General features: G+C 48.3%; 6 protein-coding genes across 8 annotated transcripts; 3 read left to right on the forward strand and 3 right to left on the reverse strand.

The window, feature by feature from the left end:
- Window positions 1-512: 512 nt before the first annotated feature.
- On the forward strand, window positions 513-1,474 carry LOC120452543 (DNA-directed RNA polymerase II subunit RPB7). Its single transcript, XM_039636817.1, has 4 exons — window positions 513-669; window positions 728-1,048; window positions 1,117-1,254; window positions 1,312-1,474. Exons 1-4 carry the CDS (start codon window positions 658-660, stop codon window positions 1,360-1,362), a joined length of 522 nt encoding a protein of 173 aa, XP_039492751.1. The 5' UTR covers window positions 513-657; the 3' UTR covers window positions 1,363-1,474.
- Window positions 1,379-4,508, reverse strand: LOC120452542 (small G protein signaling modulator 3 homolog). Its single transcript, XM_039636816.2, has 3 exons — window positions 4,291-4,508; window positions 3,699-4,221; window positions 1,379-3,636 (listed from the first exon to the last, which is right to left on the reverse strand). The coding sequence occupies exons 1-3, from the start codon at window positions 4,354-4,356 to the stop codon at window positions 1,811-1,813; spliced, it is 2,415 nt and encodes an 804-aa protein (XP_039492750.1). The 5' UTR covers window positions 4,357-4,508; the 3' UTR covers window positions 1,379-1,810.
- A 387-nt stretch (window positions 4,509-4,895) lies between these two features.
- LOC120450944 (trafficking protein particle complex subunit 10) lies at window positions 4,896-9,042 on the forward strand. Of its 2 annotated transcripts, XM_039634215.2 has the most exons (7): window positions 4,896-5,022; window positions 5,076-5,299; window positions 5,357-7,357; window positions 7,430-8,044; window positions 8,107-8,449; window positions 8,538-8,543; window positions 8,696-9,042. In XM_039634215.2, the coding sequence occupies exons 1-7, from the start codon at window positions 4,998-5,000 to the stop codon at window positions 8,923-8,925; spliced, it is 3,444 nt and encodes a 1,147-aa protein (XP_039490149.1). In that variant the 5' UTR covers window positions 4,896-4,997; the 3' UTR covers window positions 8,926-9,042. The 2 variants fall into 2 exon arrangements, with proteins under 2 accessions (XP_039490149.1, XP_039490150.1); XM_039634216.2 differs by lacking the exon at window positions 8,538-8,543.
- On the reverse strand, window positions 8,948-9,829 carry LOC120450947 (thialysine N-epsilon-acetyltransferase). Its single transcript, XM_039634220.1, has 4 exons — window positions 9,688-9,829; window positions 9,574-9,625; window positions 9,441-9,516; window positions 8,948-9,369 (listed from the first exon to the last, which is right to left on the reverse strand). The coding sequence occupies exons 1-4, from the start codon at window positions 9,760-9,762 to the stop codon at window positions 9,048-9,050; spliced, it is 525 nt and encodes a 174-aa protein (XP_039490154.1). The 5' UTR covers window positions 9,763-9,829; the 3' UTR covers window positions 8,948-9,047.
- LOC120450945 (zinc finger protein 2) lies at window positions 9,827-12,297 on the forward strand. 2 transcript variants are annotated; one of them, XM_039634218.2, is made up of 4 exons: window positions 9,827-9,859; window positions 10,258-10,362; window positions 10,429-11,572; window positions 11,629-12,297. In XM_039634218.2, exons 1-4 carry the CDS (start codon window positions 9,845-9,847, stop codon window positions 12,288-12,290), a joined length of 1,926 nt encoding a protein of 641 aa, XP_039490152.1. In that variant the 5' UTR covers window positions 9,827-9,844; the 3' UTR covers window positions 12,291-12,297. The 2 variants fall into 2 exon arrangements, with proteins under 2 accessions (XP_039490152.1, XP_039490151.1); XM_039634217.2 differs by lacking the exon at window positions 9,827-9,859 and having other exon boundaries at window positions 10,142-10,362.
- A 133-nt stretch (window positions 12,298-12,430) lies between these two features.
- LOC120450946 (MAU2 chromatid cohesion factor homolog) lies at window positions 12,431-14,619 on the reverse strand. The gene is made up of 2 exons (XM_039634219.1): window positions 13,111-14,619; window positions 12,431-13,047 (listed from the first exon to the last, which is right to left on the reverse strand). Exons 1-2 carry the CDS (start codon window positions 14,526-14,528, stop codon window positions 12,567-12,569), a joined length of 1,899 nt encoding a protein of 632 aa, XP_039490153.1. The 5' UTR covers window positions 14,529-14,619; the 3' UTR covers window positions 12,431-12,566.
- Window positions 14,620-15,019: the final 400 nt, after the last annotated feature.

The following is a 15,019-nucleotide window of genomic DNA, read 5'->3' on the forward strand; positions in this document are numbered from 1 at the left end:
TTCCTGTGCTCGATGGCGGATGGACTCATTCGGGTCTTCCTCAATGCTACGCTCTACAGCAGCAATAGCTTCTTCTGTACGCACCGTACGGCGTCTCTGGGGATGCGAGTTATCAATAAGAGTAAACGCGGTGCGAAAACGGTCCATGGTTAATCGAATTAACTGCTCTGATGGACAATTTTGTCGACGATAAAATGGACGTAGTGCGCGATACGTATTCCGCACAGAACCATTATTTTCGAAATAAAATTGCACTATTTGCAAGCGTTGTTCAGGCGTGAGTCTATTCATGACGAATTGCCAAACCAAACTGAGAATAAATCACTTGACAGCTGTTAAATCGGTCGCCATCTTGAACAGTAATGCCAACTTAAAGTTCTATACCTCTAAAAAAAACACCCGTTATATTTGTTAATTTTTATTCATTTGAATAAAAAGGCTGCTTAGTTTTGATCATAAAATATTTTAATAAAAGCCTAACCCGTAATGGATTAAAAAATTTTTTTTATGTTTTTACCTTAAATAGATCGTTATAATTATTGGCGGTAAATTTCGCGCTTCCGTGTTTTCTACATTTCCGAATCTGGTCACACTTAAGGCAGCGTCTTCTAGGTTCCGGCTGTTTATTTTAGTTTTTTAACTCAAGAACAATTAACAATGTTTTACCACGTGAGTATTTAAATCTCCGAAGGTCAGTAAATATAAAAACCAACCCCTTTCATCGTAGATATCGCTGGAGCACGAGATCCTGCTTCATCCGCGTTATTTTGGCCCGCAACTGCTGGAGACCGTGAAGCAGAAACTTTACTCCGAAGTGGAGGGCACCTGCACGGGAAAGTACGGATTCGTGATAGCGGTGACGACGATAGACCAGATTGGGTCCGGTGTCATCCAGCCGGGCCAGGGATTTGTGGTGTACCCGGTCAAGTACAAAGCCATCGTCTTTCGGCCTTTTAAGGGCGAAGTTCTGGACGCAGTGGTCAAACAGATCAACAAAGTAGGCATGTTTGCAGAGATCGGCCCGCTTTCCTGCTTCATTTCGCATCATGTAAGTTAAATTGCATGCTTCCCTTCAAGATTTAAGATTGCACTTTTTTAATGGTCCATACCTTTCAGTCTATTCCCGCCGACATGCAGTTCTGCCCGAATGGCAATCCGCCCTGCTACAAGAGTAAAGATGAGGACGTGGTTATCTCCGGAGAGGATAAGATTCGACTTAAGATTGTGGGAACACGAGTGGACGCAACTGGAATTGTAAGATCCTTTCTCAGTGACAAAACTTTTTGCAAGTTAATGCTCTAATTCTTCTAGTTTGCAATTGGCACATTGATGGACGATTACTTGGGATTAGTGTGTAACTGAATTCAAGCGGATTGCGTACAATTTATATATATATATATATTAAACTTTAATGAAATGCATTTAGACAGTTAAACATCTATGTGTATATAGTAATAAATATGTATGTACTTTATAAGGTTTGATTTCAATTAAAGGTACGTTACATTTGTAATTTAGTAGATTGGTGTGGTCTAGGTTTTATAATAATGGATGGACATTAAGTAAACAAACGGCTCGAGCTATACATAGGGTGATTAAAAGGTATAGTTACAGCTACAGATCATAATGATAAAGCACTTAAGTTAGGTGTACGACAACATAGAAGTACTTAAAAAGCGAAGGCTTTCATTCAAAGAATTGCGATTGCGATTGCACTTAGAAATGATAGAAAGGAGAGGGGGCAATGAGATATTGGATGCGGAGTTGATTGCCAACGATTCTAGAACTCTTTACAAGGCGGCAGCAAGCCTCACAGATCCCACGAGAAGAGATGGTGCTTCACCAGCATGTCCCTTACTCCGTCCTTGAGCGGTTGCGACTCCTTGCCGCGCTTTGGGGGCAGTTCCCAGTCGGGGTTAAGATTGAAGGCGAACTGCGAAAGAATGCGAAGCTCGCACTTGATCTGCACCCAGCCGGGCGAGTCAATAAAGCTCCAGGAGTGGTACCACTTCTGAACGACCTCCTGGCAAGCGCACAGCACCTCCAACCAGAGGTGCAGAACCTGTTCGTTGAGACCCAAACAGATCAGCGAGCGCAACTTAACATCCATTTGGGCGTGGGCATCGTCGTGCGTCTGGTTGATGGCTTGAACGCAGCGGTAGAGTAGTTCCTCCGGCGTCAGTACCTTGCCATCCTCATCCAGTCGATACGTTTTGCAGAGCACAAGACGGCTGTACACCGACTCAAAGTCCTTCTCCACCTCCCGGGTGGCAGCCTCCTCAATATACAGCCAAGGGTGTATTGGTCCACCCAGAAATGTGGGCCGTTTCATGCCGTGCTCCAGAAAGGCCTTGATGGCCGGCGCCAAGGTGCCTCGCACCAGGTCCGTTACAGTTTCCGAAATGGCGTCATCTCCGGCTGATGTGTACAACTTGCTTCGCTCGTCCAGCAACTCAACGAACTTAGCTGGAAACCAGCCGCGCAGGCCATTCAACTCTCCCACCCAGCAGTGTTCGTCTTTTTGGCTGATGATTGTAATTATGTCGTTCCGCCGAAATCCCAACTCATCGTCGTCGTGCCGTTCAAAGTCGTGCAAGGCTTTAGCCCTTCGCTTTCGCGTCCTTGCCACATTGATAAAGTTTTCGTGGTCCTTGGCGTGCGACTCGGTGCTGTAGTTGGCAGTCAGCTGAATGTGACCGGCAAGCTTAGGTTCAATGGTAATGAAATGGCGACCCACTTTAAGAATAGCCTCCCTTAGGTCTACCAGGATCTCCGTCTGGCGTATGTTCTTGTTCTTCAGCTGATCCCCTTCGTTGCCGTCGCCACGGAAGAGAAAGGCTTCCAGGATGGATTTGCTTTTGCGCACCTGTCGTCGGGCTAGTTGTTGCTTGGGAAGATTGGGTGCAGCCTCTGGGTTTCCTATTTGATGGCCTTGATCCGCCATGAGATAGGCCAGGTGCCGACGACGATGGGTGTCGATCACCGTCTGACTAAGTGATCCGCCCACCTCCAGGGCTTGGCGAAAGAGCACTTCGACGTCAGTGACTTCGCCGGGAATGTCGGACAGTGAATTGAAAATTTGTGCAGAGTTCTCGAGGTGCTTGAGATCTTGCTCCTTCACCTTAAGCATGCCCAGAGTCAACTGGAACAGCACGATGGAGCCCTCGTAAAAGAACCAGTCCCAAATACGCACCAAAATCTTCATATGCACCACGTTAGCAAATAGCGTAAGGAACCAATGCAGCGTGATTAAAGACAGCTCGATGTCATGCTTCCGCAGGGACTCGTCCACGCTGCTCAGGTAGTTGGCAATGAGCGTTTGCATCACGCGTTGATCTGCTTGAATTCCCAGAAGAGTTGAGCTGTAGTAGGAAGCTGGCAACAGATCCTCCACTATGGTGGCCATCATCCAGAAGGCATTCTCCTCCTCCATGAAAAGAAGCAAACAGGCGACGATCACTCCGGTTCCCTGACAGTAGCCGATGTCAGGAAATAGCCACGCGATGCCTCTGAGAATGCGACGTAGTCGGGGAACGCCAGTTCCGTTAGGATTGCTAAAGCAGGCATTCGTTGGCAGGATGCGCAGAAGGTCCTTTTCGATCTGCTTTGAAGTCATCAACTGGTCATTGCTAGAAGCTATCAAAATAAATGCAATTTAATATATGAATGTATAAGCTCCCTTATCCGTTTGGTTCTACCTTTTACTATATCGTGGTAGCTGGTCTCGCTCTTTTGCTTCTTGGCCAGCGCTCCTGAAAGACGCATCCACATCTGGGCGCGTAACGTGTGGGGAATACCCTGACGGACCATATTGCGCAACTTTTCTGTGCGCGGGAGAATCACATCCACATGCTCCCAGCTCAGTTCGGTTGCCTCCTTGTTGTGTGAGAATTCCAGGTGGGCGATCCACTGCAGACGCTGCTGCGCGTCCTCCACAAAGGGTATGCTGAGCAATTTGTTGGAGCTCTGCTCCGGACCGTCCTCCTCCTCCACTCGGAATCCAAATTCGTCAAAACGGTACTCCGGCTGATCGTTTGGGCCGGATGCCAATTCTGCGCCACCACCCAGCTTTGCCAGGATTTCTTGAGGCCACATGGAAGCGGTAAGAGCGGAGAATGGCCCCCCGGGATTTGGTCGCAGGCCATCGGCCACACTCAGTTCCTCCATCATGGGCGGCAGCTCTCCCAAATCGTCTTCCGAGCCCAGGTTCTGCAGTTTGCGCTGTTGGCAGTGGAACGATAAATATTAATTACCATGATAAGCAATCTTTTCTGGTCAATCAAGACCCACCGTATGCTCTTCACGGCCCACGTAACCCTCGTGGTCGCGGCCAAAGATGCTTCTGGCCATGTCCATGCTGGCTCTGGCTAGATTCCAGTCGAGCCCTGGCCGAGCATTCAGTGAAAGTTTCTCTCAAGTGTGTCTTTTGGCGTGTGAAACACAAATATTATTTCTGCATTGTTTCGTCTCCAATTAGCTACCAAAACTGATTTCACTATCAGCTGTTCGATAGGCGACTGTGGGTGGTATCGATTTTTAGCCAGGCTATGGAAAACTGAGGTGTGGTATGAAAGGGGTCAAAAGGGGATTCTACCCCTTAACAAATGTTTTTAAAAAAAATTTAAAATTAATTAAAACCTTGAATAAAAGAAGACATAACCTACCAAATAAAAAGCATTTAGATTGGTCCATCTTAACTTATTTATTTCTGCTCCCTACAACCTTTTTATCTACGCCCTTGTCCAGGGCTGCTAAAATCACACCTGTTGAATACATAGTTAAGGCTGTTTATTAAGATTAATTCATTTTTGTATGTAGGCTAGCAAATAAACTTTAAGGGCATTTCTTAAAAATAAACAAATTTTTAAGCCCTGTCAGCCGATTATTGATAACGAACAACAATCGATTTCCCCACCCTCGCTAAATCAGCTGTTTGGCTGAGATTGTTGTGTGGCTTTCGTTTGCCAAACGAAAAACACAAGAAATTTACCAAAACAATGCAGATTAAGCCTATAATAACATGTGAGTTGTAAACAATTACCACAATGAAGTCATTACAATAACTATACTTACAGATTCTGGCTCGTGCCCGCTGTTCCGGTCGCTGGAGTCCCAGATCCTGAATGCGATTCCGCTGGACACTTGCGAGTGGCGACGCACTTTCCAACGCCCCACGAAACATGTTCGTCTGGAGGCCCAGAGCCAGCAGTTCAATGTTTCGGCCTTGGAGAAGTACAAACAGGGCGACTGGAGCATCTTGGAGCATCCCATACTGCACATCTTCGTCACCGAGTGCAATGTGAGTTGGCTGATCATCTAGGAATCTCTGAATCCTTATCTATTAACTATGTTCCAGGACGTCGACACCTACAAGGCCACCATCAGGGAGGCGATCGACATTTGGCTAAAAACATTAACCAGTTATGGCATCTCGGATTGGATGATTCTGTTGGTCGAAACACTGGACATGCGGAAGACAAAGAACTTCATGCCACGCACCACTGTGCTGGATAAGATACGGTTGGATTTCGGCACCAAGAACGACGACCGTTGCATCTCAGTGCTGAACCCGGCAAAGTTTGAACAGAAATCCACGGAGTCATTCCGCTGCCTCGTGCAGCGTATTCGATTCCTTATGCTCACCAGCTACAATCGGAACATAGTTAAGTACGAGGAACTTATACGTAGCAAGCGGGAAAAGCGAAATATTGAAGGCTGGGACTTCCGCCAGTACTTCTTCATGCAGGAAGACCTGGCGTTGATCTTCGAAAAGTTGGAATTGCCCACCGAGGCGTTGATACAGTACGATGAGCTAGACGCCATGTTTTCACAGCTCATAACTCACACTGGCCTCAACGAGAAGCAGCAGTGGGTAAACCATTTTCGCAAGCCCTTGGACGCTTTCCATGGAATATGTCTGACCCGAGCAGACAAGTTCGAAATGAGAAACAAGATCCGCGATGAAGGCGTTTCCCTGTTGGAATTCCGCAACTATCTTTTCGAACGGCAAGCCTATCTTCTGCTTACTTGCAATGACATCCCGGAAATCGCTAAGAGGCTTCTGAACTTCCTGTTTTCCACACTGCGCGAGGTGGAGTTCATAAAGCTGGAGTGTCAGGAGGGCGCTCTTTGCTGCTGGGAGTTCGTATGTGCTCTGGAAGTTCTGCAGCTGTGCGAACAGGCCATGGAACCCAACGAGCTTACCTGTTTCCAGCACTGTGCTCCCATCTGGAACTTGGCCAAGGATAAGCTGTACGAGCTCGGCAAACTGTGTGGACTCTTGCCCGGCTGCACGCCAACTTCGGAGCAGTTGCACATAGTGGTGCAGCTATCGTCGGGAATTGGAGATGCGCCGCCGGAGCAGCATCAGTTTCTCCAGGCGACACCTCAACTTCGAGAACGGTCTCCTAACCGCAAGCCGAAAAAATCTGCGGCTGAGCAGCTAAAGGAAGCCCTGGGCTCTAATCAAGCATTCCAAAAGCTGTACCTGGAGCTGGCAGAACTGGCCATCAGTACTTACAAGCATGTGACCCGCTTGCGATCGGCTCGTTTGGTTGGACTGGACCTGGGAAACTTCTACTGTGCCCTTAATGAGCCGCATAAAGCTGTTGGGTTCTTTACGGATCTTCTCAGGGAGCTGAAGGCAGAGAACTGGCACATGCTGAGCTCCCAGACGCTGCTTGAACTAGCTAACTGCTACCGCAAGATGGGCGACTCGCTGGCCTATACCAAGACATGTAGCTCCATCTCGTGTTGCGCGGAACTAGAGACCTTGGTGCGAACCTTTTACTTCGACGAGTTTCTCAAGTCGCTGAAAACCCTTACGACGACGCTTTCGGCGCAACCGTCAATAGAGAATGCCAACTTTTGTGTACTGGAGGATCACTTTCGCATCCTGGACATCGAGGTGGTTAACCAGAAACCTATTATACAGGATGATTATATTCTAGTGCAACTGAAAGTAGAGAGTCTCTATCCTCGAGGGGTCGTAGCTGAGAACATCAAGCTTTGTTATGAGTTGGAAGCTTCCTCTCTGGAGCTGGCCATGGAGAATGTTAGCCTAACTTCCGCCCCGTCGACCGTAAAAGCCAAGGACACCGCATCACGATTAAAGGTTTCACTTCAGCTAGTCTACAAGCAGGACAATCGCCTCCACTCTGCCGCTGTGGCCTGCGACTTGCCAAAAAGCAAGCAACCCGTGCGTCGCACAAGCAGCACCAAGCGAAAACTTTCGCCAAGTGTCCAGGCGGACTTCACCAACTTTGTTCAAGCGGAAAACATTGCCCTTCAGCCGGGCGTAAACATAGTTGAGCTGAAGGCAAAGGCAACTCGAGTGGGCAGCTGGCAATTCAAACAGGTGGGTGGGATGATCAGTGAACAGTTTTCTTGGCCTATTTTTAATAACATTGTTTTTTTGTGTCTATTTTAGCTGTGTGTCAGCATGTCCAGCCTGGAGTTCTTGTCGGAACAGCTGCCATTTACGCCCTCCAGCTTTGAGATTAGTACCAAGCCGGCAAGTGCCTCTCTGGAGTTCAACACTTTGATAGCTGGCATAGTGCAGCCTATCTGTTTAAATGTCTCAGGTGGCAGTTTCATCTTTCCGCCCGATGCAAAAATCACGCTGCGCTGCTCCAAGAACCTTCGCATTCGCCAGGCGCGAAATACGGAGGACAAAGCAGCGTATAACGATGACCAATCTTTTGAAAGCATGCTACAAGTGCCGCTAGTGCAATTCAAATCGTTCGAGGAACGTAAAATCCCACTTGAGGTCTTAACAGATATGCCGGGCCGAAAGGTGTCTAAACACCATGAGCATCACATTGCCCTCAATTGTCCGTGGTCTCGAACTGAACTGCCAATCGCCGTTGATTTTCAACCAGCCATGGAGGCCACTTGCCGGCTTCACACGTGTGGTACTCAGAAGTTTCTACAGGTGATCATGAAGGGCCTCGATGCGCATCTCCTTTTGCAGCATGCTCAAGTCAAGTGCGATGTACCCGGTGTGCAACTGTTGGACCTAAATCCGGAGCCCCAGCAGCCCATTGTAACTAAATTGCAATTCAATTCGATATCTAAAGTTGCTGATCTCCTATGCTTGTCTTTTAGGAAATCTACAAATCCCTGACTGTAACTTTTCTGTACGAGATTCAAGTGGAGCCTCTTAAAACCGAGCACGAGCTGCCCGTCGTTAAAGTGCATTTTGTAATCAAATACGCATCGCTGTCGCAGCCCGATGTGTGGAGAACGTATGGTTGCGCTTTCGATCTGGTGGACTACACAACGCTCTTTAAACTGCAGGCGCAGCTAGAGCCAAATGAGCTGTGCAGGCTGCGCACCGTGTGCAACATGAACCTAAAGATCACCAAGGTTCATGAGAATCCGTACACGGATCTCATGTACGAGGTGCTAAATGATCAAAATCTTTGGGCCGTTTGCGGTCGCTCAGCGGGTAAGTTGAAATCATTTTATGATTCGATCTTTCTTTGCTTATGATTTAATTCTGTTTCTCTACACACGATTCACTTTTGCATTTTAAGATATGGGTAAGTGGTTTGGAATAGGACACACGTAGCACTAATTAGATTTGCCCTTGCTTTTGATTGGAAACATTTAACACTGAAAAAGAAAATTTGGCTAATTTCAATGAACCCACTGTCCGTATTTGTTGACTAACGATTTTTACTTATCCTTTAAGGTGTGGTATCCATGAAGGACGTTGACAGTCATTCCATATCGCTGGATGTGATGCCGCTAAGCACCGGCTTTCTTCCGATGCCCAGCATTCGATTGTCCAAGTACACTGCCGGGGGAAATAGTAAGACCGATGCCCACTCCAAGGTGCATCCCTTTCCGCCTGGTCAAGTCTACAACTGCACGAAGAGCATGCAGATCCATGTCATAGCAAGTGTAGCGGGAGATCAATGAGAGAAGCCAAATTGAATACGAATTAATTGCAATGTACTCATAGCACATATGGCCTTTGGTCAAGTATTATTAATTATTTATCGTTCTACCATAAAGTAGTAAAATTTGAAAATCAAATCCAACTAGGATTTCTGTGCACTTAGATCCGCGGCCAATTTGGCCAGTTGCTGTTCCTCAACGCGATAGTAGTGCCAGCCCTCTTTATCTGTCAAGTCCACGGCACCCAGGCTTTCGTAGAACTTGCGGGCAGGGTTCCACTCCAGCACATTGAATTCCAGGCGCGGGCACCGAAGCTCTACAGCACGCGCCGAAACCTCCAGGAAGATTCGCTTTCCGGCGCCGCGTTTTCGGTGCTCTGGGCGCACATAGATGTCCTCGACGAAGAAGTACCGTCCCTGCCAAGTTGAGTAGGCCTTGTAACAAATAGAGTACCCAATCGCCTTACTGAAACAGGTAAATAACAGGTAAAGAAGCCCAACGGTTAATCCACTCATGGCAAAAACTGTAGTACTTACTTTGTTGCGTTGTCTATGAGCACATAGACTTCACAATACTCCTGACCACCAGTGAGACCGGCATCTCTTTTAAGATCTGCCATATAAATGTACGTTAGCGGATTATTTATTGTTTCATTATAATTATTATTACCTTCCTCAGTTAGCTGGGGACCATTGCTCATCTTCTCAAAGTCGGCCAGTTCCTGCAAAGCAATTGAAAAGTATCTCAAATTGGCATCAATGTGTAAATATAACAATTCACAACCTGAATCATGGAGAGCACATCTTTTATATCATCAGCTTGAGCACGCCGGAATGTGAATTCTCCTGATTTCGACATGGTAGAAATCTTTGTAAACCGTGTTGCGCTGATTATGGTCAAAGGAGCTTATCTTTATTCGAAACACTTCTAATCTATAGAGATGAGCCAAACTCTCGTGAGTAAGAGTAGATCACTCATTATTTACTCATCAATTAGTCATTATCGATTGGGAAAAAATTGATTGGTTTTTAATAACTGAAAAACAGGAAAAACCATAATTAAATTCCAAAAGTCGGTGCTCACGATTTTAAAAGGCGTACTTTTATGCTTGGATTTGAAATAGTTAGTGCAATCATCGCAATGAAAATAGGTTATTTTAAGCTGTTCTCCACTCTTAGAAAGTATTTTTTGAATTGCGCAAAAGCCGCCAACTGCATTAAAGGTGTGGCCAGGTGCATTCGAAATGCATCGGTATATTCAGCGTATCAAACGGCAGCCACACTGGATTTTGTTTAATTGTTTTATTTTGTTTCTGGTTTTGACCGATTGCGTCGCGAAATGGATGTGGACAAGATCTGCCTTACCTGCCTGAGTTCGACGGGACCCCTCCTGTCCATTTACGACGGCGGATCCGGCAGCTGCCTGGCGGACATGATCCGGGAGTTCACAAAAACCAAGGTAAGTGGCTGCTCCACCGTGTGATCCTGATTTCCATGTTAATCTCGGTAACTCTGCGTTTTTAAGCCCCGACGCAACGATAATCTTCCCGAGAAGGTGTGCCTAAGCTGTTTAAGTGAGATCTCCAATTGCTACACCTTCAAAATCAAGTGCGAGAACTCCAGTCGCACTCTGCGCCAGTTGCTACCGAATGCGCTGCCGGAGGAGCCCGATAACAAGGTGTCCATCAGTTGTCCAGTGGCCACGGCAGACCAGGCGGTGCAGACCACTAGTTGGGAGCCCGTCAGATGCACAGCCTCCGTGCAAACGGACGCAGTGGCTACCACAGACGCCGAACAGAATACCAGCCTGGTTAAGTCAACAATTTCAGTGGACCTGGACTACGAAGGCGAGGGCGAGGTCTTCGACTACGAACTGCCGGATGAGCCCGTCGAAAAGACCACCAGCCTTATTCTCCAGGTTCAGGGAAATTTGAAGGATGAAAAGGAAGTGGTGTTTACCCAAACCAATGTTATTTACGAGAGCGACGACCACGAGTTGGAGCAGCAGATCAGGGAATGCAACCTGGCTATTTTTGAAGGTGTCGACAACGAAGCGGAGATCATCACAGTAACCGCTCCTCAGGTTACCACCAGGAAGAGCGCCGCCAAGCTCTTAACGCAGCAGGAAAACGAAAAGCTGGACACCCCTGTGACGTCTTCTAAGGAGGAAGCTGGCGAAATTGAAAAGGAACAAGTGCCTCAGACGGCTAAGCGCTCCTCACGGCGGCGCGGAGGTGTCAAGCAAGATGTGCCAACTACCCCACCTTCAGAAGCAGAGCCTTCCTCCAAACAGCATCGGTTGGGAACTCAGCGAAAATTGTGCGCGCCGAAGACAGGAACAGTCAACAGCACAAGCACAATGTCAGGAGGAGCAGCCATTACCCCTGAGCTCAAGTACCATTGTGATCGTTGCAACGCGGGATTCGCGCTGGAGAAATCGTTGATGATCCACAGACGCCAAAAGGGTTGCATCAACCGCAACTTCAAGTGCAATGAGTGCGAGAAGGTCTTTGTGTCGCCGGATCACTTGGCAGAACACCAGGCCAGTCATGGTGCCCACAATTGCCCGGAGTGTGGAATACGGTGTGATTCCAAGGAGCAACTGAGCAAGCACATGGTGCAGGGCCACAAGCGAAATCTGCGGAATCAGTGCAATATCTGTCAGAAAGGTAAGAAAACAAAAGGGTGGCCAAAAATCCTATCTAATCGCCTACTAATATTGTAGTATTCACCATGCTATCCACGCTGCGTGACCACATGCGCATCCACACTGGCGAGAAACCCTTTGTGTGCAATATCTGCGGAAAGAGCTTTACACAAAACGCCAATCTGCGCCAGCACAAGCTGCGCCACTCGGAGACGAAAAGTTTTAAGTGCGAGCTGTGCCCGCACTCGTTCGTTACCAAGGCGGAACTCACCTCTCATGCCCGCACCCACACCGGCGACAAGCCATTCGAATGCGAGGTCTGTTTGGCGAGATTCACCACCAGCTGCTCCCTGGCCAAGCACAAACGAAAGCACACCGGCGAACGGCCGTACGCCTGTGATCTCTGCCCCATGAGATTCACTGCCCTAAACGTGCTGAAGAACCACCGAAGGACGCACACAGGTGAGCGGCCGTACGTCTGCCCCTTTTGCTCGAAGACCTTCACGCAACGGGGTGACTGCCAGATGCACCAGCGTACCCATCAGGGCGATCGCATCTACATTTGCCCGGTGTGTAATGAGGAGTTCAAGTCGATGCACGAGATGCGATCACATTTGGCCGGGCACGAGCAGCACGACAAACGCCTGGTGCATTTTACCTTTCTTAGCAACAAGGAAAACGGAAGCGGAGCCCTTGAAGAAGACCTTAATGAGATGACTGAGTCTGCGCTTATGCTATAAGTCGAAGTAGAAGCTGTGCAAGCAAGGCGGCTTTTGTAAAGGCGCTTGAGACCCTATGACCGATCCTTGACCCTAACTGTGTATTCTCAATTGTAATTGTAAAATCCCAACTCAAGAGCGCACAACTCGTCCACTTTACATTTCCGTCTACACTTTCCCTCGGGAACACAGTTTATGACAAAATTCACAACTTTAGAACATCTTTAGTCTTAACTTAGTCGCTAGGTCGTAGATAAAAATAAAAGCTTAAAGTTACATTGCATAATCATCTCATTGCTAGTAGAACTGTCCGTATTGCCCCGCCGGCTGCATGGCTGCCGATGTGGAGGCGATGACGGGGACTGAGGATGTGACGGAGGACTCTGGCATGAGCAGGACGGGGGTGGCCGGCGGTCCACTCGTCACAGGCGGATCGCCCTGGAACCAGTTGACGAGTTCGTGGTGCGCACTTTGGACGCACTTGCGCTGGTCTGCAATCAGGTTCTCCGAGTATTTTACGTGGTTGGCATATGCATCTTTTTCATGCTGCACATCTTTTGACATTCGATGCAGGTCCTTAAGTATTGCCGATCCCCACAGCTGGACGTGGATGTCGGGTATCTTACTGGCCAGCTGCATGGCCGGCGTCACCATGTTCATGCTTTCCTTTGAGTTTCCGATGCTGAGAAAGACGTGCGATAGCAGAACCAACGAGCAGCTAGTCAGTCGGTTGAGGTCTTCGGCGTTGGCCATTTTCAGGGTTTCACGCAGAAAGCGTCTGCAAAGAATAAAGATCATTAGTTCCCACATTTGAACTCTAAAAAGGCTTAAGTTTACTCACTTCGCCTCGTGGAAGCTGTTCTTGTGAAAAGCGTGCAGTCCCTGAACATAGTAGAAGCCTCCCATCAGCGCTTGGCTGCTGTACGTGTGCGTGTTTTCCGTTGAGACTGCATCCAGGATTTGCTTGAGGTCCGTGTCCCGCTTGGTGCGCAGATAAATGATCGCCAGGTTGAGGTTGGCAAACAGTTTCAGGTCTCGCTCGCTGGTCTCACTCACGCACACCACAAACTGTCTCTCTGCATGCTCAAATAGGTTTGTGGACATGGAGTAGAGCCCAATGAGGCAGTGCAGCTGGGCCGAGTGACGCCGTAGCAAGCTGCGTTGCGGTGCCGCCATGCAAACATCTCTCGCGGCAGCTATTTCCCGGATAGCCAGTTCCCGGTTGCCCATCACCATGCGGCACATCACAATATGCTCTAGTAGAATCACCTTGAATACGGATAGAATGGGTTTGTCCTCTTGTTGCTTTAGTTTCTCGATTTGGGTGAGAGCTTTTTCCGTGTACTTCTGAGCCTTGTCCATGTAGCCCGCCATCATCGAGTGGGAGACGGTGACCAGATATACCAGGACGTACAGCTGCTCCTTCGGCAGCCACACGAACATCTCCAGCTGATTTGCACCGAAGATCGCCTCATCCGAGGGCCAATTTGGCGCCATTATCGTCTGTATGGACATCTGCAGTTGTTTGAGACTAGGCTTAACCGTTTTCACCTGCCCCAGGGCCAGGTAGTAGCACACCTGTAGCACCAGGAAAAACACCTTCAGGTATTCCTTCTGGTGCGGATTGGGTATGTTGTTGTCAATGATTTGGCCGGCGGAGTTGAGCAGGGCGAGCACGTCGTTGGTCTTGCGCTCGATCATAAGGATCATGGCGCGCGAGAGCAGGAAGAGCACTTTCAGGTACGTGGCGCTCGCCTCGTCGGCACTTTCCGCGCCCACGGCCAGCAGTTCCGAGGCCAGCGAGTACTCGCGATCGCTGGCATGAATTTGAGCCAGCTGGAGCAGCAGCTTGCAGTGCCAATAGACGTTATTTTGCGACAGTTCCACCGCCCGCCGGAGCATCGCCTTTGCCTGGTGCGAGTTCTTGTCCGTCTGCAGATGCAGCTGGGCCAGCAGCGAGGCGGTGTCGAACTTAACGTCGAAATTCGGCAGCGGTTCGGATATGCTCCACGCCTTCTCCAGGTGCTGGCGCGCTAGATCGATGTTCTTGGTGTACGCCATCAGGATCTGGCCCATCTGCAAGTGAGTCCGCGCCTCGACCTTCGAGGGCGGCATAAATGTGAACAGGGCTTGAAGACACTGGATGCATTTCTTGATGTTCGGCGGCTGCGATGTGCGGAAGTACTCCGCCAGGCCAAGGAGCGATATGTAGCAGGCGTCCTGGGACGCCGCCGTCGACGTGCTCGTCGATGCACTCATTTCGGAGAGCGGGTGCGAAATTCGGTTTGTTTATCGCGTAATTTTGTTGTCAATTCGCGACTATTCAATCACGGTGGTGGCTGCCAGTGTTGTCAAGTGTGCAATTCTAGTGGTGACCCAAGCTTTAGCGGTTATCGTTTAGCAGTCACAGTACGAGTCACACCTTTTTCAGTATTGTTAATGGTCACGTTCAGCAGAACTTCGAGCGTCTCATTTAAAGCTTGGAAAAAGTTATCGTTTTTAAATTGAGTAGATAATTTTATCATTAACTGCATTCAGCAATACAGAATTTAGGAAATATATAAAATATGTAATTTTATCGCATTTAATGAGTAAAAAATAAACTCTTGGCAGAACACCAACTGAAAAACCATTTCTAAGTTTAAACCAAAGTTTTAAAAATTCCGGACGGTTGACCGCCTTATTTCAGTAATGGAAAGAGTGCTTTATAAGTTTGTTAGACTGTAAAGTCGAGGATCAGCTGCGGTTTC

This window comes from Drosophila santomea, chromosome 3R (genome assembly GCF_016746245.2).
Source record: "Drosophila santomea strain STO CAGO 1482 chromosome 3R, Prin_Dsan_1.1, whole genome shotgun sequence".
In the NCBI taxonomy this organism is placed as follows: Eukaryota; Metazoa; Arthropoda; class Insecta; order Diptera; family Drosophilidae; genus Drosophila; species Drosophila santomea.